The sequence below is a fragment of the Oncorhynchus masou genome, chromosome 18 (assembly GCF_036934945.1).
Source record: "Oncorhynchus masou masou isolate Uvic2021 chromosome 18, UVic_Omas_1.1, whole genome shotgun sequence".
NCBI lineage: Eukaryota > Metazoa > Chordata > Actinopteri > Salmoniformes > Salmonidae > Oncorhynchus > Oncorhynchus masou.
This window is the reverse complement of record NC_088229.1, coordinates 59796321-59823721: the sequence shown is the minus strand read 5'-3', so window position 1 is coordinate 59823721 and position 27401 is coordinate 59796321. Positions and strand designations below refer to the sequence as shown.

The following is a 27401-nucleotide window of genomic DNA, read 5'->3' as shown; positions in this document are numbered from 1 at the left end:
GTACAGTGAGGATCTAGGCATGGCTACTTTCTCCACCTCTACCATGGACAAGTGGGGAGGATAGAGAGTGAGAGAGAGGAAGGCAGACAGACAGACGGACGGACAGACGGACGGACAGACGGACAGACAGACAGACAGACAGACAGACAGACAGACAGACAGACAGACAGACAGACAGACAGACAGACAGACGGACGAACAGACGGACGAACAGACGGACGAACAGACGGACGGACAGACGGACGAACAGACGGACGGACAGATGGACAGATGGATGGACAGACGGACAGACAGGCACAGAAGTCAACAAGTACACACTGTACACACAGGACATAAGGATAGATAATTGGGACGCAGCGGGTGTCTATATGTTTGCATAGGATGTTAAACCCCCCCCCCCGTTTCTCCCTCCATCCATCAGGTTCCACCAGTCCTCCAAATCGGGTATGTCCAGCAACGTGCAGCCAGGGGCCAAGGGCGAGCACCTCAGGGAAGAGATGGAAGAGGCAGCCAATCGAATGGAGATCTGTCGAGTCAGTCTACATCTCCTTTTTTCTCGCTCACGTCCTCTTTCTCACTTGCCTCAAGATGTTTTCTCTGAAATCTCTGTTTGTTTTCTGAAGTTAAGCTTTTGTATTTTTCCAGGATCAATTATCAGCAGACATGTACAATTTTGTGGCCAAAGAAATCGACTATGCAAGCTACTTTCAGGCAGTAAGTACTCTAATCTCTAATCACCCTCACCACTGTATGTCTTCATTGAAGTACAGCTTGAACATACACTAATCTCTCTCCCTCTCTTTTTCTTTCTCTCACTCTCAATCTCTCTCCCTCTCTCTCTCCCTCCCTCCCTCCCTCCCTCTCCTCTCCTCTCTCCCTCCCTCCCACTCTCTCTCCCCCTCCCTCCCACTCTCTCTCCCTCCATCTCTCTCAATCTCTCTCCCTGTCCCTCTCTCTCAATCTCTCTCCCTGTCCCTCTCTCTCTCTCTCTCCCTCCCTCTCCATCTCTCTCTCCTCCCTCTCCATCTCTCCCTCCCCTCCCTCTCTCTCTTTCTCCCTCTCCATCTCTCTCTCTCTCCCTCTCCCTCTCTCTCCCCTCTCCATCTCTCTCTCTCTCTCTCTCATCTCTCTCCCTCTCCATCTCTCTCTCTCTCCCTCTCTCTCTCTCTCCTCTCTCCTATCCCTCCCTCTCTCTCTCTCTCTCTCTCTCTCTCTCTCTCTCTCTCTCTCCCTATCCCTCCCTCTCTCTCCATCTCTCTCTCTCTCTCCCTCCCTCTCCCTCTCCCTCTCCATCTCTCCTCTCTCTCTCCCTCTCCCTCTCCCCTCCCTCTCCCTCTCCCTGTCCCCCTCTCTCTCTCTCTCCCTCTCTCCTCTCTCTCTCTCTCTCTCCCTCCCTCTCCATCTCTCTCTCCCTCTCCCTCTCCCTCTCCCTCTCTCTCTCTCTCTCCCTCTCCCTCTCCCTCTCTCTCTCTCTCTCTCTCCCTCCTCTCTCTCCCTCTCCTCTCTCTCTCCCTCTCTCTCTATCCCTCCCTCCCTCTCCATCTCTCTCCTCTCTCTCTCTCTCTCTCCCTCTCTCTCTCTCCCTCTCCCTCTCTCTCTCTCTCTCCCTATCCCTCCCTCTCTCTCCCTCTTTCTCTCTCCCTCTCTCTCTCTCTCTCTCTCTCTCTCTCTCTCTCTCTCTCTCTCTCTCTCTCTCTCCCTCTCTCTCTCTCTCTCTCTCTCTCCCTCTCTCTCTCTCTCTCTCTCTCTCTCTCTCCCTATCCCTCCCTCACTCTCCCTCTCCATCTCTCTCTCTCCCTCTCTCTCTCTCCTCCCTCTCCATCTCTCTCTCCCCCTCTCTCTCCCTCTCCCTCTCCTCTCTCTCTCTCTCTCTCTCTCTCTCTCTCTCGCTCTCTCACTCTCCCTCTCTCCCTCTCCCTTCCTCTCCCTCACCATCTCTCTCTGTCTCTAGTTGATAGAGGTGCAGGCACAGTACCACAAGAAGTCGTTAGAGCTCCTCCAGAACATTCTGCCTCAGATTAAAGCCCACCAGGGTGAGTCTGTCTGCCCAGAGCCCACCCAGCCCTCACTCATTATTACACACACACAGTATAATACCATCTCTTTCCAACTTCAACCCTGCAGTAGGAGCATTGGTGCACATCTTTTAATATATTCATCAGGGTTTGGGTCAATTCCATTTCAATTCAGTCAGTTCTGAAGATTATTTTTTTAATTATTATGCTGTAGTTGAAATGGAACTGAACCCAACCCTAGTTTCCTTTTGACATATCCATCATTATAGGAACCAAGGGCGTATATCAAGTAAGTTAAAGTCAACAGGGGCTGCACAGAGGCTCTAGTGTATTTGAGGTAATGTCATGCCTTAGTAATAACCTGATTAACCTGCTGACTGTGTAACCTTGGTGCTGTGTGTGTCGGGGTTGACAGAGACCTGGGTGGAGAAGCCGTGCTATGGGAAACCCTTAGAGGAGCACCTAGCCCTCAGCGGACGGGACATTGCCTTTCCTATTGAAGCCTGTGTCACCATGCTGCTGGAGTGTGGCATGCAGGAAGAGGTCGGTGTGTATTCCACCCTATCGCTATGTTTTCCCGTTCCCAAGTGCCAACATACTGATTAGCCTAACATCCGGTGTTCCTGTCCCATTCCAGGGCCTGTTCAGAGTAGCGCCGTCTGCGTCCAAACTGAAGAAGCTCAAGGCGTCTCTTGACTGTGGGGTGATGGACGTTCAGGAGTATTCTGTAGACCCTCACGCCATCGCAGGTGAATTGGCAACACCCCCCCCAACACCCCTCTCCCTATCACCCTGCACCTGTTACCATGCCAACTGATATGGTCACGGAGATCGCCCAGAAACCTTCCCCTAGTCTGTTTGGGTTATCAAGGGCTCCCTGTCAACCTACGAACAACTTAGGTCTTATACATAGCCTTGTTATGATCCTGGCTGTGCCAGAATCTGAATATACAAGCATGTGAATAGAAACCTGAGTGAGCCTTGGAAAATAATTATCTCTGAATCCTCTTCCATGTTTATGTCTAATGATTACATGTTGAACAGGCTGATACGCAGAGCCTGCACCAAAAGGAAAGCTAATTTGCGACCCTCTCCCGAGGTTAGAGTAGTGTCAAGGTGGATTCATGTCACCCAGTCCAAACACATCAGAATCAAGTCAACACAGCTAATTAAAGATGCTCCCTGGAGGGATTCAAACTGCTCCGCGTTGAATGTGATTATCTAGTAGTGCAAATTGATACACACACAGGCATGCCTGCACACATACAGTGGGGCAAAAAAGTATTTAGTCAGCCACAAATTGTGCAAGTTCTCCAACTTTAAAAGATGAGAGAGGCCTGTAATTTTCATCATAGGTACACTTCAACTATGACAGACAAAATGAGAAAAAAAAATCCAGAAAATCACATTGTAGGATTTTTAATGAATTTATTTGCAAATTATGGTGAAAAATAAGTATTTGGTCAATAACAAAAGTTTATCTCAATATTTTGTTATATACATTTGTTGGCAATGACAGAGGTCAAAAGTTTTCTGTAAGTCTTCACAAGGTTTTCACACACTGTTGCTGGTATTTTGGCCCATTCCTCCATGCAGATCTCCTCCAGAGCAGTGATGTTTTGGGGCTGTTGCTGGGCAACATGGACTTTCAACTCCCTCCAAAGATTTTTTATGGGGTTGAGATTTGAAGACTGGCTAGGCCACTCCAGGACCTTGAAATACTTATTACGAAGCCACTCCTTCGTTGCCCGCGCGGTGTGTTTGGGATCATTGTCATGCTGAAAGACCCAGCCACGTTTCATCTTCAATGCCCTTGCTGATGGAAGGAGGTTTTCACTCAAAATCTCACAATACATGGCCCCATTCATTCTTTCCTTTACACGGATCAGTCGTCCTGGTCCCTTTGCAGAAAAACAGCCCCAAAGCATGATGCTTCCACCCCCATGCTTCACAGTAGGTATGGTGTTCTTTGGATGCAACTCAGCATTCTTTGTCCTCCAAACACGACAAGTTGAGTTTTTACCAAAAAGTTATATTTTGGTTTAATCTGACCATATGACATTCTCCCAATCTTCTTTTGGATCATCCAAATGCTCTCTATTCAGACGGGCCTGGACATGTACTGGCTTAAGCAGGGGGACACGTCTGGCACTGCAGGATTTGAGTCCTTTGCGGCGTAGTGTGTTACGGATGGTAGGCTTTGTTACTTTGGTCCCAGCTCTCTGCAGGTCATTCACTAGGTCCCCCTGTGTGGTATCTGGGATTTTTGCTTACCGTTCTTGTGATCATATTGACCCCACGGGGTGAGATCTTGCGTGGAGCCCCAGATCGAAGGAGATTATCAGTGGTCTGTATGGTCTGTATGTCTTCCATTTCCTAAATTGCTCCCACAGTTGATTTCTTCAAACCAAGCTGCTTACCTATTGCAGATTCAGTCTTCCAAGCCTGGTGCAGGTCTACAATTTTGTTTCTGGTGTCCTTTGACAGCTCTTTGGTCTTGGCCATAGTGGAGTTTGGAGTGTGACTGTTTGAGGTTGTGGACAGGTGTCTTTTATATTGATAACAAGTTCAAACAGGTGCCATTAATACAGGTAATGAGTGGAGGACAGAAGAGCCTCTTAAAGAAGAAGTTACAGGTCTGTGAGAGCCAGAAATCTTGCTTGTTTGTAGGTGACCAAATACTTATTTTCCACCATAATTTGCAAATAAATTCATAAAAAATCCTGCAATGTGATTTTCTGGATTTTTTTCTCTCATTTTGTCTATCATAGTTGAAGTGTACCTATGATGAAAATTACAGGCCTCTCTCATCTTTTTAAGTGGGAGAACTTGCACAATTGGTGGCTGACTAAATACTTTGTTTGCCCCACTGTTTATACACACAGAAGAGTGGCACAGCTGTTGTGGTTTCCTCCGCACTGTCAAAATGCGAGGGATACTAGGACGTCCTGGTTCATCCATCCCATACAACACATCAGAAATAGTTACAGTAGAGACATACACACTCTCTGTTTCCCCCTATTTCTCCTTCTTCCTGTGTCTGGCAGTGTTTTATCTTTTGGCTCCGCTGTTTTTAGGCCTAAACAGTAACTGTATAATCCTTCTTACCTTCTTATTTTATCTCTCCCTCTCATTTTTAGCACCCCCCCAGTCCTCTCGCTTTATCCCTCTTTCTCTCACTCACCCTCCACTTGTCTCATCCCGACAGGTGCTTTGAAATCCTACCTACGGGAACTCCCTGAGCCACTGATGACCTTTGAACTTTACGACGAATGGATTCAAGCTTCCAAGTCAGTATCTGCTTAGAATGATGCCGGCATTAGTTGATGTTTATTCATTGTGTTGGATTCGTACGCCATGCTGGTCATTTAAAAAAAAATCACTTTAAAAGGATGAGATCATTGGAAATGGGGTTTCTCTTGTACACTGAGATGTTCTTTTGTGGTTCGTCTGGCAGCATTCAAGACCAAGACAAGAGACTCCAAGCCCTCCTCACAGCCTGCGAGAAACTACCCCTGGCCAACGGCAACAACTTTAAGTGAGTCGCCATCTCTGTTTCGCTCTTTCTCTCTCCTCTGTCCCGCATCCACTTTACTCTGATCTTTCCTGGACTTGCCTGACCATTCAATTATTTCAGTTTCCATCACCTTTCGCCGTTTTCATCCCTCACTGCTCTTTTCACATCAGCAGAGGCATTTAACCGAGGAATCATAGCTTTCAAGCAGCCAGTACTGAGTGTTTTTTTTGTATATTTTTTAATATCAAAAGGAGAAGTGGGAGTGGGGGAGTGTAAGAAGGGTGAAATAGAATCAAAAGACTGACAGACTGCAGTGCATGTCAGTGTCTTCATTGCATCTCACAAATAGGATTATCTTTAGGTTGTCTTCTTTTTGCGAAACACCTGTCAAAGCTGTCCTTATCGTAGCCCAATTGAAAAGAGCTGCCTTGGGTTCTGTCTGAGCAATCTGTTCATTTTAGGATGAGCACGAAAAGCCCAATCTCTGTGATTCAGAGATTTGTCAACCAATGCGGTATACATTACCTGAATGACTATGTATAGTTAGTTGAAAACATACATGTATAGTTCGTTCACTCTTTATTTGTTCTCTCCCAGGTATTTAGTCAAGTTCCTCGCCAAATTGGATGACTACCAGGACGAAAATAAAATGACCCCTGGGAATATTGCAATTGTCTTAGGCCCCAACCTGCTTTGGACAACACAGGAAGGGTAGGACTTAACCTCTCTCTACCACAACATACCTTTTTAAAAGCAATGCCTGGTCATTGGTTGCGACTTAAAGAGAAAAATACTCCTTAGTCATTTCCATGTATCTTTAACCTTCATGTCTCTAGACTTTTATCGGCATTTTAACGGTCAATTCTCTAACATCATGAACATACAGAAAACTGTCCAAATGAAATAATGCTCATATCTCAAGGTACAAGTGAGTCATTTCCAGTACAGAGTTATCCCTCTCCATCACACTAAACTATCTCCTTCATATCTCTGTCCTCTCTCTCCCTCCAGGAACATTACAGAGATGATGACCACTGTGTCCCTGCAGATCGTAGGCATCATTGAGCCCATCATCCAGCACGCTGACTGGTTCTTCCCTGGAGGTGAAGGGAAACACAGTGTCTGTTCAGCCTCTATCAGGCACAACCACCTCGCTCATCCATTAGGGGTTAATGTCGTTGCTTTAATATCCTTGTATCAGCCCCTGGAAGGGAGCAAGTGGAGCCGAGCGTCTGCTCTCACAGACACTGTATGACAGTCGGTCACCGACCTTAGGAGACATTATTCACAATTTTAAGAGTCAGTTCTTATAAAAGGATACATGTGAATTGTCACAAACGTAATCGCCTCGCCTATCTCTTTCCTCTCTCTCAGAGATTGAGTTTAATGTCACAGGAAACTATGGCAGCCCGGTCCACACCAATCACAACGCCAACTACAGCTCCATGCCCTCTCCGGATATGGACCATTCAGACCGCAAGCACAATGATCAGAGCCGACGTCCACTCAGTGTGGCCACCGATAATATGATGCTGGAGTTCTATAAGAAGGATGGGTAAGACGATCCAACTCTTGTTGCCCCGTATCTTACCCTATCTTAACCTCCACATCTCTCTCAAATCCTCTCTGTCTCTGAAGTCAACTACCTAATTGCTTGTCTTCCCTCCTTGTCTTCGCTGAAAACTATTTTCTGGAACATGAACCATCCCACTGAGCACACACTGGTTGAATCAACTTGTGTCCACTTCATTTCAATTAAATTACGTTGAACCAATGTGGAATAGACATTGAATTGACATCTGTGCCCAGTGGTTTTGGGCATCAATTATTATTATTGATATTATTGGTTATTACAGCACAGCTCAGAATAAAGAATTTGCATAAGAAATGGGTAATGGCTTGGTTGACTAGCAACGTATTTTTGTGTTTTGTGAAGATGTATGGCATAGCAGATCTGGATTTAAATACTATTTAAGGTATTTCAATCATTTTCACATACATTTTCAAGTAAGTATTTTGAGAAGTAGTTGAATATTTGGAAATGTATTTGAAAATTAACTTAGAAAGTATTGCTATGTATTTGAAAATAGTCAAATACACAGAAAAGTGTTTTTTTTAAACAAACATTTAAATACTCCCATGCATTTGAACCCAGGTCTGTTTGGTCCTAGGGATATTTGAAATGTATTTGGAAGCAAGTATTTGAAAATAATTTAAAATAATATTTATAGGATTTTGTTTTTAAAATATTGTTACGCTGGTATAAATGATTCGGGAGACAGGTGCAGGAATGCATAATAGTTTTTTTACTAAGCCCCAAATTATGCCGTGCTGTGTAAAGGCACAGGGACGAAGACCAAACAAACACGTAAACAAAACACAGGGTAGAAACCCAAACAAAAGAGCGAGGAGTACCTTGTATAAATACACATACGCACAATGATTAACGCACACAACAAGACGCGTAAATCATCTGCGCAATCCTCAAGGGAACGAAAGGTGTGCGTAATGAAAATTCCGGAGAGATCCGTGACAAATACTCTTAAATACTTCAAGTATAATTAGTTGGTTCTGCCAAATTATTTGAAAATATTCAAATACACAGAAAATAAGTATTTCAAATACACATACTTAAATAAGCATGTATTTGAACCCATATCTGTGCCGTAGAAATCCATAATGTCATATTTCCTTGTGAATAGTTTTTCTTCATATGATCATACAAGGCTGTATAAACTTTTTAAGTGAACTAAGTAAAAAGTTTTGTCTGGGTATGAGAATGGCGGAGAGAATATCACGGAATTCTTCTTCATCTCAGGTTAGAGAGAGATAACTAGTGAGAGAGAGATGTGCACTGTAAGAGAGAGGCAGGGAGCTCAGAGAAAGAGGTTGGTCCGTGGTGATGAGTGGTGCTGTAAGCAGTTCTTGTACTCTGTGGAGGATTAGTTTCAAGTCAATCATGTTCTCACTCTCTCTTTTCAAATGACCTCTCCGTCTTATCGGTCTCTGTCAGCAGAGCAGACCGTCTGAGCCCCTCAGCCCTGGGACCACACAATAATCCCAGCTAATTAAACATGTCCAGGACTGCATAGGGACCAATCAATAGAGCCCTGCTCTCATTAGAAACACCCACCCCTTCAGATAGAGCAGGATCAGGTCAAGGAGCATTCTGCTCCTTAGTACAAGCTGAGACCAATGAGGAAGTAGCATTCCCAGCTTTGATTCCTTTTCTTTTGTGTCCATATTCAAGTCCATGAAGGCAGGTTGATACCTCTGTTATGGTCTTCATTCATTCGGGGCCTTTCTCCAAAGCACTATGGGTGATGTGTCATGCCATGTCCTTGACTGTGTCTTTGTGAGTGCGATTGTCATTGATTGAAAAAATATCTGAATACTATGTAGCCTTTAACTATCCATAGTTGTACTTGCTCTTTTTTATAGTAAATGAGTACATTAACCACTGCTGCAAGTTACTTCCTATATTTTGGTGTTATTTTGGGGTATTTTTATGTCTGTGGGGAAATGTTGCCCTAATTAGCTCTAAACTAAGTGATAATTGGCTCACCGGTAGGACATGCTTGGAGCTCTTTTGGGAAGGACCATCTTCACCCCTCAAATCCCTCTCCTCATTACTCTCAGCATGACTTCCATCCCCCACAATCCTCTGTATCCAAACCTGAAGGCTCGACCTGCTGCCTCTCCATCTTGGATCCAACCCCTTACCAACTGCTCCCGCAGTTGCTTTGATTTAGTGTTGCTGTGAATCAGTTAATGGAGTTTCTCATGATCCTTACCCTTTATTGTGATGTTTTTGTCCTACCAAGCAGCGTTAGGAAAATTCAAAGGTACTGTACTTACTCTTCCTCCTGCCTGTAACTCTCTGTTCACCCTTGTCTGAACTGCCTGTGGAGAGAATGCCTCTCTCTGTCATCATTTGTCTGACAGTATTCCAGTCACAATTATTCTCTCGTCCGAACACACTTCTAATCGTATAGTTCAATGCTCCTTACAGAGTGCTGCTGACAGACAGTGCTGCCAAATAAGTTCCCGTGTGAACAATGTTCTCACACTGTGTGTGGTTTGTTGACTTCAAATGCATTTTTTGCGATGTCTGGTGTCAGATGTACTCCTCTGATTGCTTGACAAGTACAAACGACAATAACAGGTGCAAACATTTGTTTGTCACACAGAGACCAACCATACATGCACCCTCACTGTGACACATTATTACAGAGGTTTCCTTTCCCTAGTGTTTCTACTTCATATAGTACAGTAAAGACTGTGCTGACAATTGTGAGGACTACAGGATAAGGCTCCCTGAGCTGACCTCTGACCCCTGACCACTGTCTTTGATTGGCTGTGCGTCTCTGTCCCACTGCAGCATGGGGGTCAGGGTGATGGACACTTCTTGGGTGTCGCGCAGGGGCTCGTCGTCAGCGCGTAAAAGCTCCTCCACGCCCCTAGGTGTACAGCCCCCCCTCCCACCCTCAGACACTCTCATACCTGAGCAGGGGGAGATCTCTGCGTCCCCCTCCCCAACCCTTCCTCCCGCTAGCAGTGATCGTGCCAGGTAAGGCCGTCCATTTCCCACACTCCTCGCGTCCTGAAACTGACCCCGACACGGCGTTGTTGTACTTTTTCAGTCTGTTGACGTCTTCTAATTCTCTTTCCCACACATCATCTTCATATTTCTGTGAACCGAAGCCCCTCACATCTGTTGCATGTGTTCTCAAACTTGGTTTGACCTCGTGACCTCGTGTGATGTTGTTTTGGTTGTTGTTGTTGTCCTTTACTCTGATCTTCAGTTTCTAGAACCCTTGAAGTTCTTTTTTGTGCTTGGTTTTGTTTCATATCCAGGTTGTATCAGAGAGTCGTTTTTTTATCCATTACCCATAAAATTGTGAAAATGTGTACCTCATCTCAAAAGTAGCTTGCCAATGCAGCATGTACATGTTTTGCATTTCCATCCATCAGAACAGGTTTTGTTAACACTGCTCATGTAAGATTGCAAATAGAGTTCTTACTTGTATTTGTCAAACAGTTTACTAGTTTCAAAACTTGAATGCTGGCCTGAATGAAGGTTTTTCATTTGTTCTTTTCTTTTACATTTTTGACTTGCGTTCTCCTTAGACCTCTCCCCTCCCCTTCTTAATGCGACTCTGTTCAACTTTGGTTGACTAATTTTCCAGATACAAAAACCCGCACTTGTTCTCCTTCACACTACATGAACTGCAGTGGTTATTGAGTGCTCACAAATATGACAGAATCGCCCACTGGACTTGTTCACATATTCTTTTTCATACAACACGTTTCATTCCACTACAAGAACGTGACAATATTGGCCTCTCCCTGACTTAGAACAATACAATTCCCTGTGAAATCATAAAAATTTGTATCATTGCAGCTCCGATGACGCGTTGGACTCCTGTTATGCCTACCCTTCCCCGGAAGAGGAGAGGCCCCCTCCCCCTTACCCCTCTTCCTCCTCTTGCTACCCGCCTCTTCACCATTTCTACCCCCGAGCACCGCAGTGTGCGCGCCCTGTCGCCCCCGGTCCAGAGTCCGTGCCCCCTGGGCCGTCGCCCCCACCTCCCCCCCGCTGGTCTTGCTACAGCCCTCCCCCACTGCCCCCCTCTTCGTGTCCCTCTCCCTCCCCCCAGCAGCTTGATATAAACTCTAACCCCAAGCCCTGCTCCCTGCACCTCCCCAAACAGAGCTCCCTGGCCGAAGCTCCGCATGCGTCCCCACCGTTAGAAACCAACGTCTCCCCTCTCTACATCAAAACCTCCCTCGTGCTAACCCGACACGACCCGTCCCTCGGTCCCCACACCTCTAACCTCCCCCTGTCCGCACCTCCTCCGTGGGCCCCCTGTGCCTGTAGCCGAGAGAGAGGAGCCAAGCTGACTAGGTAAATACTACGTCACTTCGCCCTGCCCAGATGGTCACAAACTCAGTCTCCGTAACACACACAGGCCTGAGTGGCTCATAATGGCAAAATGAGAGAGGGAAATTAGGACACAAAGGGGAGAGTGAGAGAGGGGGAGCTCCCTCCAAAGTGCCAACATCCTGTTTAATACATTTGGTTCATTTTCTCGTTATTGTCCTCAATTTCATGTTTCAAAGGGATATTCCTCCCATCATGGAACTTTTCTATTGGATCATTCTAGTACCAAACTCTCCTTATTTTATGGAATCCATAACTTTCCATGTTGCCAGGAAATTGTGGAGGATGTTGCCAAGCAACAAAGAATATTGAAAACTCTCAGAGATAGCAAAACACAGTGGCCGTTAATTTGTCATTTTAAAGGGCCCAGTTGGCCTTGGATGGCAGTTGACTAGTTATGTTTCTGAATATGAATTGGACAAAGAGTGACTAAGTGAAAAATATGGATGGGCTGGCATGATTCCTATTCGATCATTAGCCTTCATCGGAATGGGGTCTTTTACATCAACAGCTGTTAGGGATGCCTCATTTGCATAGCTCCACCCTAACTTCAAATCTCTCCAGTCCCGATCACCCATCCTCATCTGCTGTCAGTGGGCGGGGGGATTTGGAGCTGGGAGAGCTGTCACTCACATCCTATTATGAACTAGGTTTTGACCTTCAAGCTCTCTACCCATTGGCATTCTGTCTGCATAGTGCCATAAAAGGCAAGAAAAAAATCCATTAAACCTACTGGCTTGGGCTTGGATTTTTTGGGGGGGCTTTAGATACACTGCCATATAGCTAGTAGTACATTTGCAGTAGTGAAAGTTGTCAGTGGTCACTCAGATTATCTGACATTGAACGACAGGGATTTTCATTTCTACATGTGGGAGATTGAGGCCATCGACCCTCAAACTGACAGGTTGTGAACACAAACACACACACACACACACGACCTGAAGAAGATGTTATGAAGATTACATATTGTTGTTCATATCCCTTTGTCTTCCCCAGTACTCTGAAGAACAATGAGCTGTCTCCAGTGATTGGACAGAAGGGCTTCCAGGGAACGTCACTCTCTGGTGGGCTGTCACAGCACTCTTCTGACCATAGCCCTCACACCCTGAGAAGAGGTACTGATGGAAGTAGTGTGTGTGTGTGTGTGTGTGTGTGTGTGTGTGTGTGTGTGTGTGTGTGTGTGTGTGTGTGTGTGTGTGTGTGTGTGTGTGTGTGTGTGTGTGAGAGAGAGACCATGCTGTGCACAAAGCAGACAGATTGTTTTGTCTTGGCTTGTCACCTCTCAATTAAAATCTGTGTTGCTGCTCTCTCCACAGCTAAGAAGCTGGCCCCCATCCCACCTAAACCCTACTCTCAGTCTGGGGGAATGTCGGACCAGTCTACAGGTCAGCCGTCTCCAGTCAGCCTGTCCCCCACCCCTCCTAGTACCCCCTCCCTGTACGGCTTCAGCTACCCCCAGGGCTACGCCACCATCGGCTCCCCGGGACAGGCCCAGACCGCCACCCCCTCTCTCTCCTCCCCTCCCTCGCTAGCCGGCACCCTCACCAAGGCTAGGCCCACTCCCAAGCCTCCTCGGCAGAGGCCCAGCCTACCCCCGCCGCAGCCCCCCAGCACCCCTGGCTCCAGCCCCCAACCTCTTGAGCACGGTGGCGGCCTTCTGGATGGATTGTCTCCTGGAGAGAGCATGTCCACAGGTAAACGCTTCAATGGAGTTTCAACACACTAGGAGGCCGCCCATACACTCTCTTCTCTGGTATAGGTGGAATATCTCACTCTCCAGTGTGCCTTCCAGAGAATTAATATGGTTTCTGCAAATGGAATTATTTTGTGTAGTTTGTTAAACTGATAATACTTTTAACCCTTTCATCTGTGTTAAACTGTGGGGAACTCACACAAAAAAAGGTAAGAAGGTAAAAAATATTTTAATCTCTTATCTTGTTCTTCCATTTTATAAATATTTTTTTTCGACTCCTATTATTGTGTGCCTACAGCGGTATGAGGCGAATGGTTCAATATGGGCTAAATGTGAGAGGGCCTTTTAGGGTAAGCAGGAGTTCCAGTACTGTACTAAAGCCTCACCCTCCCATCCCTCCAAACAACCAACCGTCCGCCATTCTGGCTCACTGTGGAGCTGCATGGCTCCAGCTTTCTGTATATCAGAGGAGGCTGATGGGAGGAGCTATAGGTGTATAGGCTCATTGTATTGGCTGGAATGGAACCAATGGAACAGAGTCCAACATATTGTTTCCATGTGTTTGATGTGTTTGGTGCCATTCCATTGATTCCATTCCAGCCATTACAATGAGCCTGTCCTCCTATAGCTCCTCCCACCAGCCTCCTCTGCTGTGTATATATACCTGTATACATGACTTCTCATATGTATAGAGCCATATATCTCTGCTGTGTTCAGTCCACCACTAACCCATTTTGTTGGCCTTTGCATGGTGGCTGAGACTGGCGCGATGCATGGCTTGTGGATGTGTCTGAAAGACCGTCCACTGACTCCACTTCACACAGAAGATTGGCGTAATTGTGCTATCCCAAGAAGCTTTCTTTACTGTTTTCTCCCTGAAACCATGCCACATCCCACCTCTGACCTGTCCGGGGCCAGCTGCCCCTTTGCTCACACACTGCACAGTACCCCCCCCCCCTCCCACCTTATGCCACACCCACTGCTGTTCTAGAATTATTCCACTTTCTGTTTCCCAGTCACTGGTTGTTATCCATTTCAGTGTTACACTATGGATGTCATCATTCTCACATGACTGTGAGTTCAAAGACAAAGTAATGACAAGGATAAATGTTTGTGGTGACTGCACTGGATACTGTTGGGGAATTGTCTCTTCGCATGCAATTTTCAGCATTTACAAACCTACCCGAACCACTATGTCTGCTAGAAAAGCTGGAGTTACATTACTTACTGACCTGCCTCTTATCTGTCAGTAATTCTCTAGAAACACGGATCGTTTTTGAGGATGTGTGTGTAAAACAATAGCTTGGGCCTATGCTGACCTCTCTGCTGTGTATAACACACCATTCAACATTGACTTAATCTTGTCTAGAACGGTCTTTTCTAAGCAACCACTAACAGTTATTTTCTCTGTCTCTCTTATTTTCTTCTCTCTTGACTCTTCTCATCTCGTGTCGATCTTTGGCTGGCCAGACTCTTTCTGCAACCTGGATATCCCCATCATTAACGTAGAACTGGATGGCATCTTTGATGAGCCCAAGATGGCCCCCTACAGGAACTCAGTGGCGGTGGTCCGGCCAACCCCTAAGGCCGAGTCAGAGGAAGAGTCTGAGAGCACGATACTATGACATCACAAGTTTCCACGCCCAGCCCTAACTATTCCAACCTGTCTCCAGGACCCGTTCTCTGACCTTTGACCCAATGGGGACTCACCCCAGACCTCACCTCCACCCATAGAGACCAAGTACCACGCTCAGCCCTGTAAATCAAAGTCCCAAAAAATGTAATAGACATGAATACAGAAAATACCCATATCCACATCCAGAGGGTTTCCGACTGAGACAATGGGGGTTGAAACTTTTGATTCAGAGAAAGGGACCGAATGCTAGGTTTTTATGTTGACTAGATTCCATTGATTCTATCTGGGGTGCATTCATTTTTAAGGATTTATTTAAAACAATTTTGTTTGTACATCTTTTATTTTTGCCTTATTTGAGTCATTTGCAATATTGCCTTTAACTTACAAGACATGAAAACAAGTTGCTTGGTGCAATGGGTTCTCCTCTTGTGAGTGCAGTAGGAAAGGAAGGGGACAGGTCATCTCTGATTTCCTCTCCCTGTCACCAAGGAGTTCACTGGCATTCTGGCAACCCCTTGTTCCGTCCTGGCTGAATGTGTGTGTGTGTTTGTGAATTGTGTGATGTGTTTGGAAATGTGCTGCATCATTGAGTGGCGAGTTCTGCCATAGTCTGTGAGTGAAAATATAATGGTACTGCAAGACCAGTTTGAGCTTGAATTCGCAATCACATTCTTCAAAGGGGGGTTTAAGATTACATTTGGCTGTTAGAGGGGAAGTTAAGTCAGGATAATATATGATTGACTATTTAAAATGAAGGTTTATACTGTACATTTCAGAGTATATGATATTAATAGAGATACAGGAGTTATTATATGAGTCATATAATATAAGAATTCAACCATAGAGATACAGATATTCTACTGTATATAGAACTATAAATACAGTATACAGATATTATATAGTCTAGCATGTACTTGACTGTACATTATCATAGGAGAGGCTTGGAGCTCAGTGGGAGAAATCTGCATGTCTATGTTGTAGTAGAGGGAATAGAGCATAGACACAGAATAAACAGAATACTTATAAATGGATTGCTGAATAGTGAGTATGAGTGCACTTTACAGATGTAGGATCTTAATTTGTTCACCCTGTTGCAGGATAACTTTTCTTCAATGTAGGAATTTCTTTAACTTGAAGTGTATTTGAGGTATTAAAAGGCTTCTGAAGTTTGTCATTTCCACTTTGAAATTTCAGACTTGATTTTCCCTTACGAAAAATGTATCAACCCCTACAAAAACATCCACTAGTTATAATCCACATAATAATTGACATTTCCTGTTGCTGCAGGATTTTTTTCCTGCTGTAGCAAACTGGCTCAAATTAACACCCTTTGTCTGTATACCTCCTCTCTGTGGTCTCTGTAACTCTGTTAATGAGCACCCTGAGACTTCTCTGGCAAGAGCCTATCACTGGGGAACCGGCTCAGCTGTTTGAAAGCAAATATTGGAAACTCTTCTGAGAGTGAGTGTGTATATGGGTGCAGTTCTGTGCCTGTGTGTGTGGGTGTAATCCGGAATATAGGTACATTTCTTCTGGTGCTAGAATATATGTTTATATTCTATCATGCATCGAATGAGAATAGGCTCTCATTGAAATTATACAGAGGTTTCTGTTTCAGTCCCCCCACCACACAATTAAAAAAAACAATACTTTCACGATGAGGAATGTGAAGTATTTCTTATTGTGATGAAAGTATTTACTGTATACTGATGATTATGGTGCAGAGGAGTTGGATTGACATCCACAGCACAAAAGACCAATGGTCCAATCAGTTTATCCGGTGTTGGGGTTCAAAGGTGAGGCGCCCGCCTATGACCTATACAAACCTATGACTTTTTCTCCTTAGAAATGTTCCATCCATTACACTTATTATTGCCTGGAAGCCACAACAAACGCTGCCCTTTCATGCACTTATGTTCAAGTGCTATATATTTTATCCATCACAACACTATTGTAAATACTGACGCCTCTGTATATGTGTGTGTATATAAAACAGGGGGAGAGGATAAAATATATATTAAGATAAGAAAAATATAAATATTGACTGAAAGTATTTGTATATTGACATGTCCGTGTTGTTCTGGTCCTGACCACAATATTGCCAGATTCACACTTAATGAAATGCAGTAAAGCTTTGCACGGTTATCAGCCACAAGCTTTAAATAGTACCATATAACACGGACATAGATTAAAGGTTAAATCTATTTTCTAGGATTGTTAGTGCAGAGTCATCAGCCGGGAGCTTAATAATACAGTATGTCTGAATGGAAAGTGCTGCGTCACTGTGTGTTTCCACTAGTCGACAGCCTGACCAGTAGAGCTATTGTAAGGGATGTATTTGTGATTGTCAATAGGTAAGTTAGAAGGGGACCACCATCCCTCGAAGCAAAACACGGGTGAGTCGACTTAGTTATTCCAACCTTACAGCACAGAGTATATTCCCCAGTGTAGAAGACAAATATCCTCCCCTGAAAGCAATATAGTTCAACGCAATGCTGAGTAGACAATTCCAGAAGAAAAATGTTGAAGTTCAAAATGATAAAAGAAAGTGCAATTACAGTATTTGTGAACACAGAAACAGAGAAACCTCAAAGATGAAGGGGGTCCCACTCTCTTTAAAATGATTTGAAGTTTTTTACAGTTTATATTGATGTTTTATTGCTTTTGTCTTTTGTATCATTACTTGCAACAAATGCCAACCATGGCATATGATTTTGAGGATTCAAAAAATTATAAAATAGACAAAATTGCATTAACATTTTTGAAGGCTGTTCTTACAATTTGGATGTTGAAGTGAATGTTCAGTTATGTGTCTATCTGGACTTCTGTCTGTGGTGATAATGTGCTGTTCTGTTGCTGTTCTGTAAAAGGGGTTGTCTTCTTTTTATGAAGTGATGGTTTGTACATATTTATTGAACTCACAACTTTATTAAAAGCAGAAATCCTGTGTACCAAGGGCAGTTGTTGGTAAGAGAGATTCCTCAAACTATTTCCACTGTTACAGTTTTTCTAAGCATGTCTGTTGAGTTACTGTAAGAGAAAATACCTTTTTTAAATGAATAGGTGGAATGTACTGGTGACTATTTGGACTGTTTGCCTCAGGTTGTTTTTAGGGGGAATTCTCTGTGTTGTGGATGTAGTTTTAACAGGATGGACAGATAGTAGTGATGTGAATAGGCTTGGGTGTTATGACTAGACATTGTCCCACGTGTGCAAATCAGCAGCATGCTTTGTCATCATGCTTGTGAAATTTGTCTTACCTTTGGTCCTATTTACCTGTGCTTGTCATATTTATTTTTATATGTGAAGAGAAAAAGGGCCTTGCAATGCAGGTAGAATTATTCAGTTTATCAGTCCACAGTTCCTGTTTTGCATTTTTGTTGAGCTCCAACTTTTCATCCAGTCAATCAACTATTCACCAAGCAGAGTCACATAAATATATGAAGTACTGTACATCTAGAAGCATGGCTTAATAATTGCCAAACTTAATGACTTAATACAACTCGGAGACAATATAGCATCTAACTTCTAGCTTTTTTTGCCTAATGAGTCAGGAACAGAATGACAGTGAAACTGAATGGATGACTGGCAGTGTATTTCTTTTTGTCTGCAAACATTGAGTTATTCTCTGAGGATAGCCTTATATAGGCATAAATCAATCCCCTTATCCATCAGATGAAAAAACCCTCCTGCTTCATATTAGGCAAAACAAAGATACACCTTTTTTGGTTTGCCAATCAGCCAAGCCTGAATAAATGTGGGATAAAACACACCTGGTTTGCCTCTGAACATTTGTAAGTTATGACACTGTGGTGCATGCAGCTATTGTTTGGTAAGAAAGTACCGTTTAATGAATATTTTTGCATAGTTTATGCTCAAGTAATAAATTAACACAAGGGAGTCAAAATAAAATGGAAGATTGATGCTCCAGAGACATTGCTTTTAGATATAACGGCTCTACAGTACTATGTCAAACTGCAGTGACATTGGGGACACTAAAATAAAGAGAGGGGACATACTCCCTCCCAGTCACAGAGTGGAACAACTCCTGTGGACATGTCCTGTAAGATCAAAAACAATGCTCATCAGAATGTTGAAACTATTAAAAAATGTTTTTTTTGAATGTGTATTTAATCATACCTTATTGTGAGTATGGCGTGGGTGTGACAGTATATACACAGGAAAGAAAATACATCCAATACCAGTTCACATCCAGTCAAATATTTATGAAATATTTGCAATATACAACCAGACCTACCCTGCAGTCCCTGTGTATTTCAACACTACAGTATCAAACAATGTATAATGTTATGTAGTATCCATTTATTGGAGCAAGGACAATTATTTAGAGTTGAATGTGTCACACAATCCAGATGAAAGGCAGTTCTCAATAACACATACAAATAACCAGGCATGAACCCTGAAAACAGAATGAGTAGGAATCACATTCAAATGTCTAGTTGTATCACATCAGAAGTCAGAATTCACATCGAAGTTGCTCAGGTGGAGGCCAAGTACGCTCTGTGGAAATAATATCAAACATGTGAATCATCCCAACTGACAGTGTCCACAAAATAAATCCCTATATCAAAGCCTACATGCAGAGGCCTTTGTCAAGGACAAGAACACGAGACAAAGACAAGGAATACGATTCAAATGCACAGCAACACCTCAAGATCCCTTGCGTACAATGGAATATACTGTGCCGGAATCAAAATATCCTTCATTCAGAGAGATACAATCCATTCAAAGTCATGCAGATCCAATTTGAGATGATGCCCATGCAATGTTATTCTCTGGGTTCAAACCACATGCATTGGTTTCATTTGACATGCTGACACACCCATACCTTTGACCTTTTGGCCAAACACTAAACTGTAGTGAGCTGACTGCTTCCAAACACGTGCCCTTTAAACAAATCACAGAACATACAGCATGTGGCAATGTTTTGGTGCCAAAATTTTATCAGTTAACGTGAACTATATAAAAAATCTGAGAACCATTGATTTTCACAGACAATTTGTTCAATTAATTAATGTACTGGAACTTCAATTCACTTCTCAAATTGACTAAACTGGAATGGAGTTAACCCCAACCCTGTTGATGAGTGATTCAAGTCCTGCTCACCAGAGTCCATGAGGATGTGGAGAGGGGTGTGGTAGGCCTGCAGGTACTGCTGGGGGCTCAGAAGGTCTCCTCTGGACAGGAGCTGAACCAGGATATCCTGGGGGACTATCATCTCTGGTACTTCATCCAGAACAGAGTACAGAGTCATCTTTGACCCCTGTACAAATACATAGAGAGATGATAGAGGCACCAAAAAGAATGGTCTGTCAGAAATGAGAGATTCCACTTACGGTATCTAGAGTAGGACTAATTTAATTCAAAAATAGCAGGTGGATCTTCCTTTAAATGAGCCCAGGATTTGATAAGTCTCTGTAGTCTAACCGATGCTAATGATGACACACCTTGGTGGCTTTGAGGAGGTGATTCCCCAGCTTGAGCAGCATAGACAGGGCGGTGCTGACCAGTGTGTCGGTGTCCTCCTCCTCCTCCTCTGGCCCGTCTCTACTCAGCATCCCACCCACCCTGGCCGGCACATTCAGCACCTTGTAGCTCCACTGCTGGAACAACCTGCTGGGAAGGTCATGTGACATCACCAGGACCCTGGGCGCCTCGATCAGGACACTGCATGACGATGATAGGGACCATGACAACATCAAGACAGCATGTCAAGCAATGTTTATGGCTGGGTTTTTAGTCAAGCTATATTGACTTTGGCTGGAATGCACATGCTGGACCAGTGGTGGAAAAAGTACGCAATTGTCATACTTGAGTAAAAATAAAGATACCTTAATAGAAAAGGACTCAAGTAAAAGTGAAAGTCACCCAGTAAAATACTACTTGAGTAAAAGTCTAAAAGTATTTGGTTTTAAATATACTTCAGTATCAAAAGTAAATGTAATTTCTAAAATATACTTAAGTATCAAAAATAAAAGTACAAATAATTTCAAATGTATTATATTAAGCAAACCAGACGGCAAGATCTTCTTGTTTTTTTAGTTTTCGGGTAGCCAGGGGCCCACTTCAACATTCAGACATAATTTACAAACAAAGCATTTGTGTTTAGTGAGTCCGCCAGATCAGATGCAGTAGGGATGACCAGGATATTTTTTCTTTAAGAGCGTGAATTGAACAATTTTCATTGGAAATGTAATGAGTACTTTTGGGTGTCAGGGGAAATGTATGGTGTAGAAAGTACATTATTTTCTTTAGGAATGTAGTGGAGTAAAAGTCAAATTTGTCAAAAATATAAAGAGTAAAGTACAGTTTCCACAAAAAACTACTTCAGTAGTACTTTAAAGTATTTTTACTTAAGTACTTTACACCACTGTGCATAACCCTCGGAACTTAGTAGCAGATGAAATAAAACTATGATATATTGATTCAAATCGGCATGGTAAGATACTCTACCAGTGTGGCCGTTCCTGCATGTCCCTCAGATCCTGCAGCAGAGACACAAGAACCTCGCTGGAGGACTAGCAGAGAAACAAAGAGCATGGTCATTAATGGAAATACCATATCCTTTATGCTAATCAATAGAAAGATGGGCAATGAAGGTTCACCTCTTATTAAAGTGATTGGCTGAGACTAGTGCCTTGTTGCTGCAATGACGGGGGATTTTGACAGATTTGTATATATTATATGGGTTTCATTAATAGGTGTTACTGGTTAATCTTGTTTACCTCAATGACATGAAGCATGCAGGTTGGGTACAGCAAAAGCAGGCCTGTGATAGCATCTCCTTGGTAATACCTCTGCAGGCGCTGGTTCAGTTCTTCGTAGTGTACTGTCCAACCAAAGGAGAAAGAATGTATGGTTACTTGCATAACCCCAGTTCACTGATAACAGAGGGAGGTATCTCACTGCTGGAAACGCCTTGGTTTGCACGAATAAGCTTTATTGCATCCATTATATTCTATAAGGATCGCACCATAATGTCCTTCCTTCTCACTCACAGACCTAGGTGTGTCAGCCAGAAAGTGGCCCATAACAAAAAACTTGTTCAAATAACCCCAACTAAGGAGCATCCTAAAGTAAAGTAACTTTTTCTGTAAAGAGTATTTGTAGAGGAAGTATGTCCCAACATCATACGTTCATAAACACATTATCAAATCAAATGTTATTTGTCACATGCGCCGAATACAACAGGTGCAGACCTTACAGTGAAACGCTTACTTCCAAGCCCTTAACCAACAATGCTTTAAGAAGTGAAGAAAAAAAAGTGCTAAGTAAAAAATAGAAAATTAAAGTCATATAATTAAACAGCAGCAGTAAAATAACAAGCAAGGCTATATACAGGGGGTACCGGTACAGAGTCAATGTGCGAGGGCACCGGTTAGTCGAGGTAATTGAGGTAATATGTACATGTAGGTAGAGTTAAAGTGACTGGAAAACATTTTGAACAATGATTTTGATTTGACCTATCAGCTAGAAACAAAACCATGCTCCGTAGGAGAAAGAGAAACCTGAGTCAGTGTACAGGAAGGACCTCTATCAGTGAAATAGTGATGCCTTGTAATCCGCCCTGGAATGCACAATAGCTCTTAAATGTGTTCTACAGTAATGTTTGGCTGACCTCCCAGGTCTTTCCTGTCTGCGAGTTGCTGGGGGAGGCTGGCGACAACTATCAACCGGTGTAACAGGAGCTTCTGGAGAGACAGAGAAGAAGGGTATTAAGCTATCTGATGAGTGAGAGAACAGGTATCAAGAATAGACAAATAGCAGGCCTATTGGCCCTACTTAAATAGTTAAGGCTACAAGCCTACCTAACTCTGGATGAGGTGGGTTTGGTTGGGATAGTGATAAGTAAACAGATGTGTTGCTCTTCGGTTGTGTGCGTATGTTATTTTGTCTCGACTGAATAAATCAACGATACAGAAAAAATACAAATAAAATAATAATGAAAACAAACCAGCGACCCACTGACAAATCACACAAACAATCAATCAAAGACATAAGCAACCACTTATTTCGCTTATAGCTGGAGCCGGCCCTGCCATAAACAGCCTATCCTTCCAGGACACTCTTTATACAGTACAAGCTGTTCAAATCATATTGTTTACATTGCAGTACATTGCAAACAATGTGGACTCTTAGATAAGTAAAGCATTGAACTTGACTCTTGAATATTTCTCCTTTAGCCCTCCCAGACAGTGAACTACACAAACCATATCCTCTTGAGGATTAAAAAGCCTTCTTTGCTTCATATGGCAGTGAAACAAGCTAGTCCCAACATCTTCCTCCTTCTTTTGGTCAAGACTTAGTAGCTGGTTGGATGTCTCCATTTCTTCTCTCTTTCTCTCTCTGTCTGTCTCTCTCTCAGTCAAGTACTGACTGGGGCAGCAGCAGCAGATAGCCCTCCATTTGTGTTTACCACTTGCCTGGTATATCCTGGATACCTACTGTTCCCCCTAGTGCAATAAAGTCAATCCTTCTGCGCTCAGCTGCAGTACGCAAGACTGCCAACAGATCCACTGATAACAGACCCAGCCCTATTTGTAAGGGGATGCTGATACGTAGTAGAATGAGGGAGAAGGCAGCTCCTCCTCGGCCACACACACACACACACACACACACACACACACACACACACACACACACACACACACACACACACACACACACACACACACACACACACACACACACACACGCACACACACGCACACACACACCACAGTCACCCCACCCACCGCTCCTACAGTACATTCCACGACACTACCCGCCTATGCCTGGGTACATTATTTACTCTCTGGATTGCCAGTTGAAGGGGATAAGTCTCCATGACAACGAAACATCCTCCTCTTGTAGTAGGTCTCATTTGAATATGAAATAGGGCCTCATTTGAATGTGAAAGAGGGCCACATAACCAGGCCACACCATAAACACCACAGTGGCAGTTTCACCACACAGGGTACAGGGAGTATTCCAGGTTTGCTTGTTAAAAAATGACTTGCATTGTTATTGCAGGCACACAGACATATCACAGAGATATCTAATAATAAACACATATTCACACCACTCAATCTATAGACCTAGGGCTACGGATCACAACTCTGGTGTTATGAGTTGGCATGGAGATCACCCATTTCATGCACTGAGAAGTTAATTTTTCTAGCACTGCAGCACAAAGTGCCAGCACAAACCTTTCTAACGGCCCTGTGGGACTCTTCCAGCTTTGCAAGCAGCGACATTCTGTCTTCAAAGGCTGAGTTCCAGATGGTAAAGGGCGTAATATCAACTTCGCGCGAAGCCATTACTGACAATGGATGTTTGGAAGTGTTACTAAGCAACACATGTGGGGACTGGAATGAGGGTGGAGCAGGGAAAGACTCAAGTTATGCACCTGTTTGTGAGTTGGATCCAAGACAGGTGACTTACCTTCTAGTAAAGCCTTTAATAAAGCCGTAAAAATAAAGTATATAATAAACAGACGTGTACAGTTAATAAGTTAGATAAATGTTTCCCCCCAGAATGTTATTCAAGAATAGGAGAGCATGACTAGATCGCACCCAAAAATCTACCAATTCATTCACCACTCAACAACAATACGATCCTGGTTCGAGATAGCCAGGCAAAAATTGTTTTGTACATTCTCAGTCAAATACAGTAAGCGTATAATTGAACGTATAATTGAAAACGTACATTGCCGCTTTAAACCACCAGATGACGCTAAAACAAAGGTCCACCAATTTTGATGCGCTTGCTCTGCTCATCACGTGCGTGTCTTGCCCTTGTGTAGGCTGCGCGTGAGTCACAGCATCAACAGTTTCCTCCAAGCACAGAGCTACCAGGAGGGACGACTAAGGTGGACTGAAAACCATCGAAAGGGGGTGAAACATCGAATGGAAATGTTCAGGTACATCGCGACATGTACTTATCAAATTGTGTATAACGTTGACGCGATATATCATTGTCTTTATTTGAGTAAAATGCATGAAAATACAATTCCTTCGAATTGATGGGTGTAGGTAGCTAGCTAACGCGTCGATAGCTAGCCAAGCGACGCCCGGTGTACCCGAGCTGAGCGGCCACCCATGTTTGACAGCTGACAGTTTGGTTTTGACAGTTGATTTAAGCGTATCCTGTAACTAATGACAGTAAGCTAAATGGCAATGGTGCCCGAGCTACATTATTTGCGATAGATATTTAGATAACGATAGTTTATAATCTCTTAGTTTGAGGGCCAAGGGGCCAGGCTTGAAAGCTGAAGACCCTCAAGCAAGGATGATATTCACGGAAACTTGGCTAGAAATACTCAATCATAGTAGTTAAGTTTGATAGCTACGTTACAACAACATATGAGTGATATAACTTCATTCACCATATAGCCAATTATTTACTATTATCATGCACCACATTTTGTGATGTCATTTTTGCCAATGAGGAGAATTTCTCCTTTCAATATAATGGAAATCTTGTCAGGCAATGCGTGCAGGGTTGCCAGGTCTAGTTAAAATGTCCAGGGCAATTGCAACTCAAAACCTGCCCACAAGACTTTAAAACTCGCAACAAGAGAGGAAAAATCTAGTCCTAAAAACTAGATATGAGTGACCTCTGGTTCATTCAGCTATCCCTATGGAAAATAATAGGGTTTTGGAATAAAAGCTAAAAATAAAGTCTGAGATTAACTAATTTATATGTTTTGTTCTATAATAGCAGTCAGTTAACATGACCTTTATGAATTATGAAGCCTTTGTGCTTTTTTTTCATTAAATAAATGCTTCAAAATTGACAAAAGTTGCGTTAGCTGATGAAGATTATCTCATAGAACAAAACAAGTTTTCCACAGACCTTATTTGTGGCGTTTAACCGAAATCCCTACAAAAATGGAATTCACTTTCCCCATAGGCTTTGTTCAATGAACCATAGTGGAGTTAGTGCCTACAAAAAGATGCCTTTACTGTTTCTCTCTACGACATGAGGGAGAAGTATGTAGCTAGCTGGTGCTGTTTGTTGTTCTTATATCACTTGTCATGGCGTGCGCAAGTGCTGGCGTTGCTCTCCTCTCACTCATTCAGCTCAACACACACGCCCCTCTGGTCCTCATCACTCACTCAGTAACAGCCTGCCTCACTGCCTGTTAGTCAGTAGCAGCAGCAGGTAACAGTGACATTTATAGATTTTATTTTAAAGAGAAATGCCATGGCAACTGCAATGCAATTTAGAAGTAGCCCACATTTAGAAGTGCCTTGCACAAGGGGACAGCGACAGCTAATTTGTTTTACTTTGTTGGCTTCGGTATTCAAACCAGCACCCTTTCGGTTACTGACCCAATGCTCTAATCTCGAGGCTACCTGCCACCCTGCTAAAAAAACAAGTTAAACGTTTGAAAATTTACTCATCTGACTATGCACGATGACAATGCATGTTAGTAGCCTCATTGAGAATGTTTTAATTTAAAAAATGGGTTCAATTAAAAAAATATGAAAATAAGTGCCTTTTTGGAAGGCTAACCTGATAGAGACTAGCCAGGTAACATGGCATTAATGATAAATTGACAAAAAAAGATATAATGTAGTTATTAGCCAGCTAGTCAAAGAACCACAGTAAGCTCAGCTATCATTGATTAATATTTTGTTAGCTAGTGACGTTAGCAGAACCGCTTGATACGGTACAGGATTTTACTATGGATCTTGACAGCATCATTTGGTAAGTCTCTGTTAACAACCCTACATGTCTGTAGCTAACTCTTCTGAACAGACACATAGCTAGCTTGAATTGACTGCATACTCATTTTTCTAGACAGATTTTTCTAACCCAGCCAGCTAGCTAGCCTCTCCTAGGTTTGGCACATCTGAAGTCCCTCACTGCAAACAATATTGAATACCATTTTATGTCTAGTGTACACGATCTGCCTGCAAAAGTGACTTTAATATTGTAAGTATTACCATGCAGTTAGTTTATTAAGCTTGTTTGCTGTTAGAATAATAGCGAAGACTAGAGGTCGACCGATTTTATGATTTTTCAATGCCGATACCGATTATTGGAGGACCAAAAAAAGCCGATACCGATTAATCGGACAATTTAAAAATACAATAAATAAATCAAATGTATTTGTAATAATGACAATTACAACAATACTGAATGAACACTTATTTTAACTTAATATAATAGATAAATTAAATCAATTTAGCCTCAAATAAATAATGAAACATGTTCAATTTGGTTTAAATCGTGCAAAAACAAAGTGTTAGAGAAGTAAAACTGCAATATGTGCCATGTGAGAAAGCTAACGTTTATTTTCCTTGCTCAGAACATGAGAACATATGAAAGCTGGTGGTTCCTTTTAACATGAGTCTTCAATATTCCCAGGTAAGAAGTTTTAGATTGTAGTTATTATAGCAATTATAGGACTATTTCCCTCTATACCATTTGTATTTCATTAACCTTTGACTATAGGATGTTCTTATAGGCACTTTAGTATTGCCAGTGTAACAGTATAGCTTCCGTCCCTCTCCTCGCTCCTAGCTGGGCTCAAACCAGGAACACATCGACAACAGCCACCCTGAAAGCAGCGTTACCCATGCAGA

General features: G+C 43.0%; 4 protein-coding genes across 11 annotated transcripts in view; 3 read left to right on the top strand and 1 right to left on the bottom strand.

Moving 5' to 3' along the window:
• LOC135505004 (rho GTPase-activating protein 44-like) overlaps positions 1-18928 on the top strand; it is an 82112-nt gene extending 63184 nt beyond the window's left edge. Inside the window, exons 7-22 of one of the 4 annotated variants that reach the window (XM_064924003.1) lie at positions 422-533; positions 646-714; positions 1952-2033; positions 2431-2558; positions 2653-2764; positions 5224-5305; positions 5473-5553; positions 6130-6243; positions 6544-6635; positions 6907-7087; positions 9357-9377; positions 9914-10102; positions 12473-12591; positions 12793-13170; positions 13468-13519; positions 14640-14729. In XM_064924003.1, coding sequence (XP_064780075.1) covers positions 422-533; positions 646-714; positions 1952-2033; positions 2431-2558; positions 2653-2764; positions 5224-5305; positions 5473-5553; positions 6130-6243; positions 6544-6635; positions 6907-7087; positions 9357-9377; positions 9914-10102; positions 12473-12591; positions 12793-13170; positions 13468-13475 — 1768 coding nt within the window. In that variant the 3' untranslated portion in view covers positions 13476-13519; positions 14640-14729. Of the gene's footprint in view, positions 1-421; positions 534-645; positions 715-1951; positions 2034-2430; positions 2559-2652; positions 2765-5223; positions 5306-5472; positions 5554-6129; positions 6244-6543; positions 6636-6906; positions 7088-9356; positions 9378-9913; positions 10103-12472; positions 12592-12792; positions 13520-14639 lie in introns of all 4 variants that reach the window. The other 3 variants (XR_010450200.1, XM_064924002.1, XM_064924004.1) reach the window with 3 other exon arrangements.
• On the top strand, positions 10926-12429 carry LOC135503807 (uncharacterized; the record flags this gene model as incomplete). Its single annotated transcript, XM_064921943.1, has 1 exon — positions 10926-12429. A coding segment is annotated over one exon (519 nt), but the record flags the coding sequence as incomplete, so codon positions are not given.
• A 180-nt stretch (positions 18929-19108) lies between the features above and the next one.
• On the bottom strand, positions 19109-24142 carry tex47 (testis expressed 47). 4 transcript variants are annotated; one of them, XM_064924006.1, is made up of 8 exons: positions 23037-23359; positions 22445-22517; positions 21552-21655; positions 21280-21344; positions 20274-20493; positions 19933-20089; positions 19655-19713; positions 19109-19326 (listed from the first exon to the last, which is right to left on the bottom strand). In XM_064924006.1, exons 1-7 carry the CDS (start codon positions 23151-23153, stop codon positions 19676-19678), a joined length of 774 nt encoding a protein of 257 aa, XP_064780078.1. In that variant the 5' UTR covers positions 23154-23359; the 3' UTR covers positions 19109-19326; positions 19655-19675. The 4 variants fall into 4 exon arrangements, with proteins under 4 accessions (XP_064780078.1, XP_064780081.1, XP_064780077.1 ...); XM_064924009.1 differs by lacking the exons at positions 19655-19713; positions 23037-23359 and adding an exon at positions 24015-24142; XM_064924005.1 differs by lacking the exon at positions 19655-19713 and having other exon boundaries at positions 23037-23358.
• Positions 24143-24641: 499 nt separating this feature from the next.
• ndel1a (nudE neurodevelopment protein 1-like 1a) overlaps positions 24642-27401 on the top strand; it is a 30301-nt gene continuing 27541 nt past the window's right edge. Inside the window, exons 1-2 of one of the 2 annotated variants that reach the window (XM_064923997.1) lie at positions 24642-24727; positions 27125-27183. In XM_064923997.1, the coding sequence (XP_064780069.1) occupies positions 27163-27183 (21 nt within the window). In that variant the 5' untranslated portion in view covers positions 24642-24727; positions 27125-27162. The remainder of the gene's footprint in view (positions 24728-27124; positions 27184-27401) is intronic. The other variant, XM_064923998.1, reaches the window with a different exon arrangement.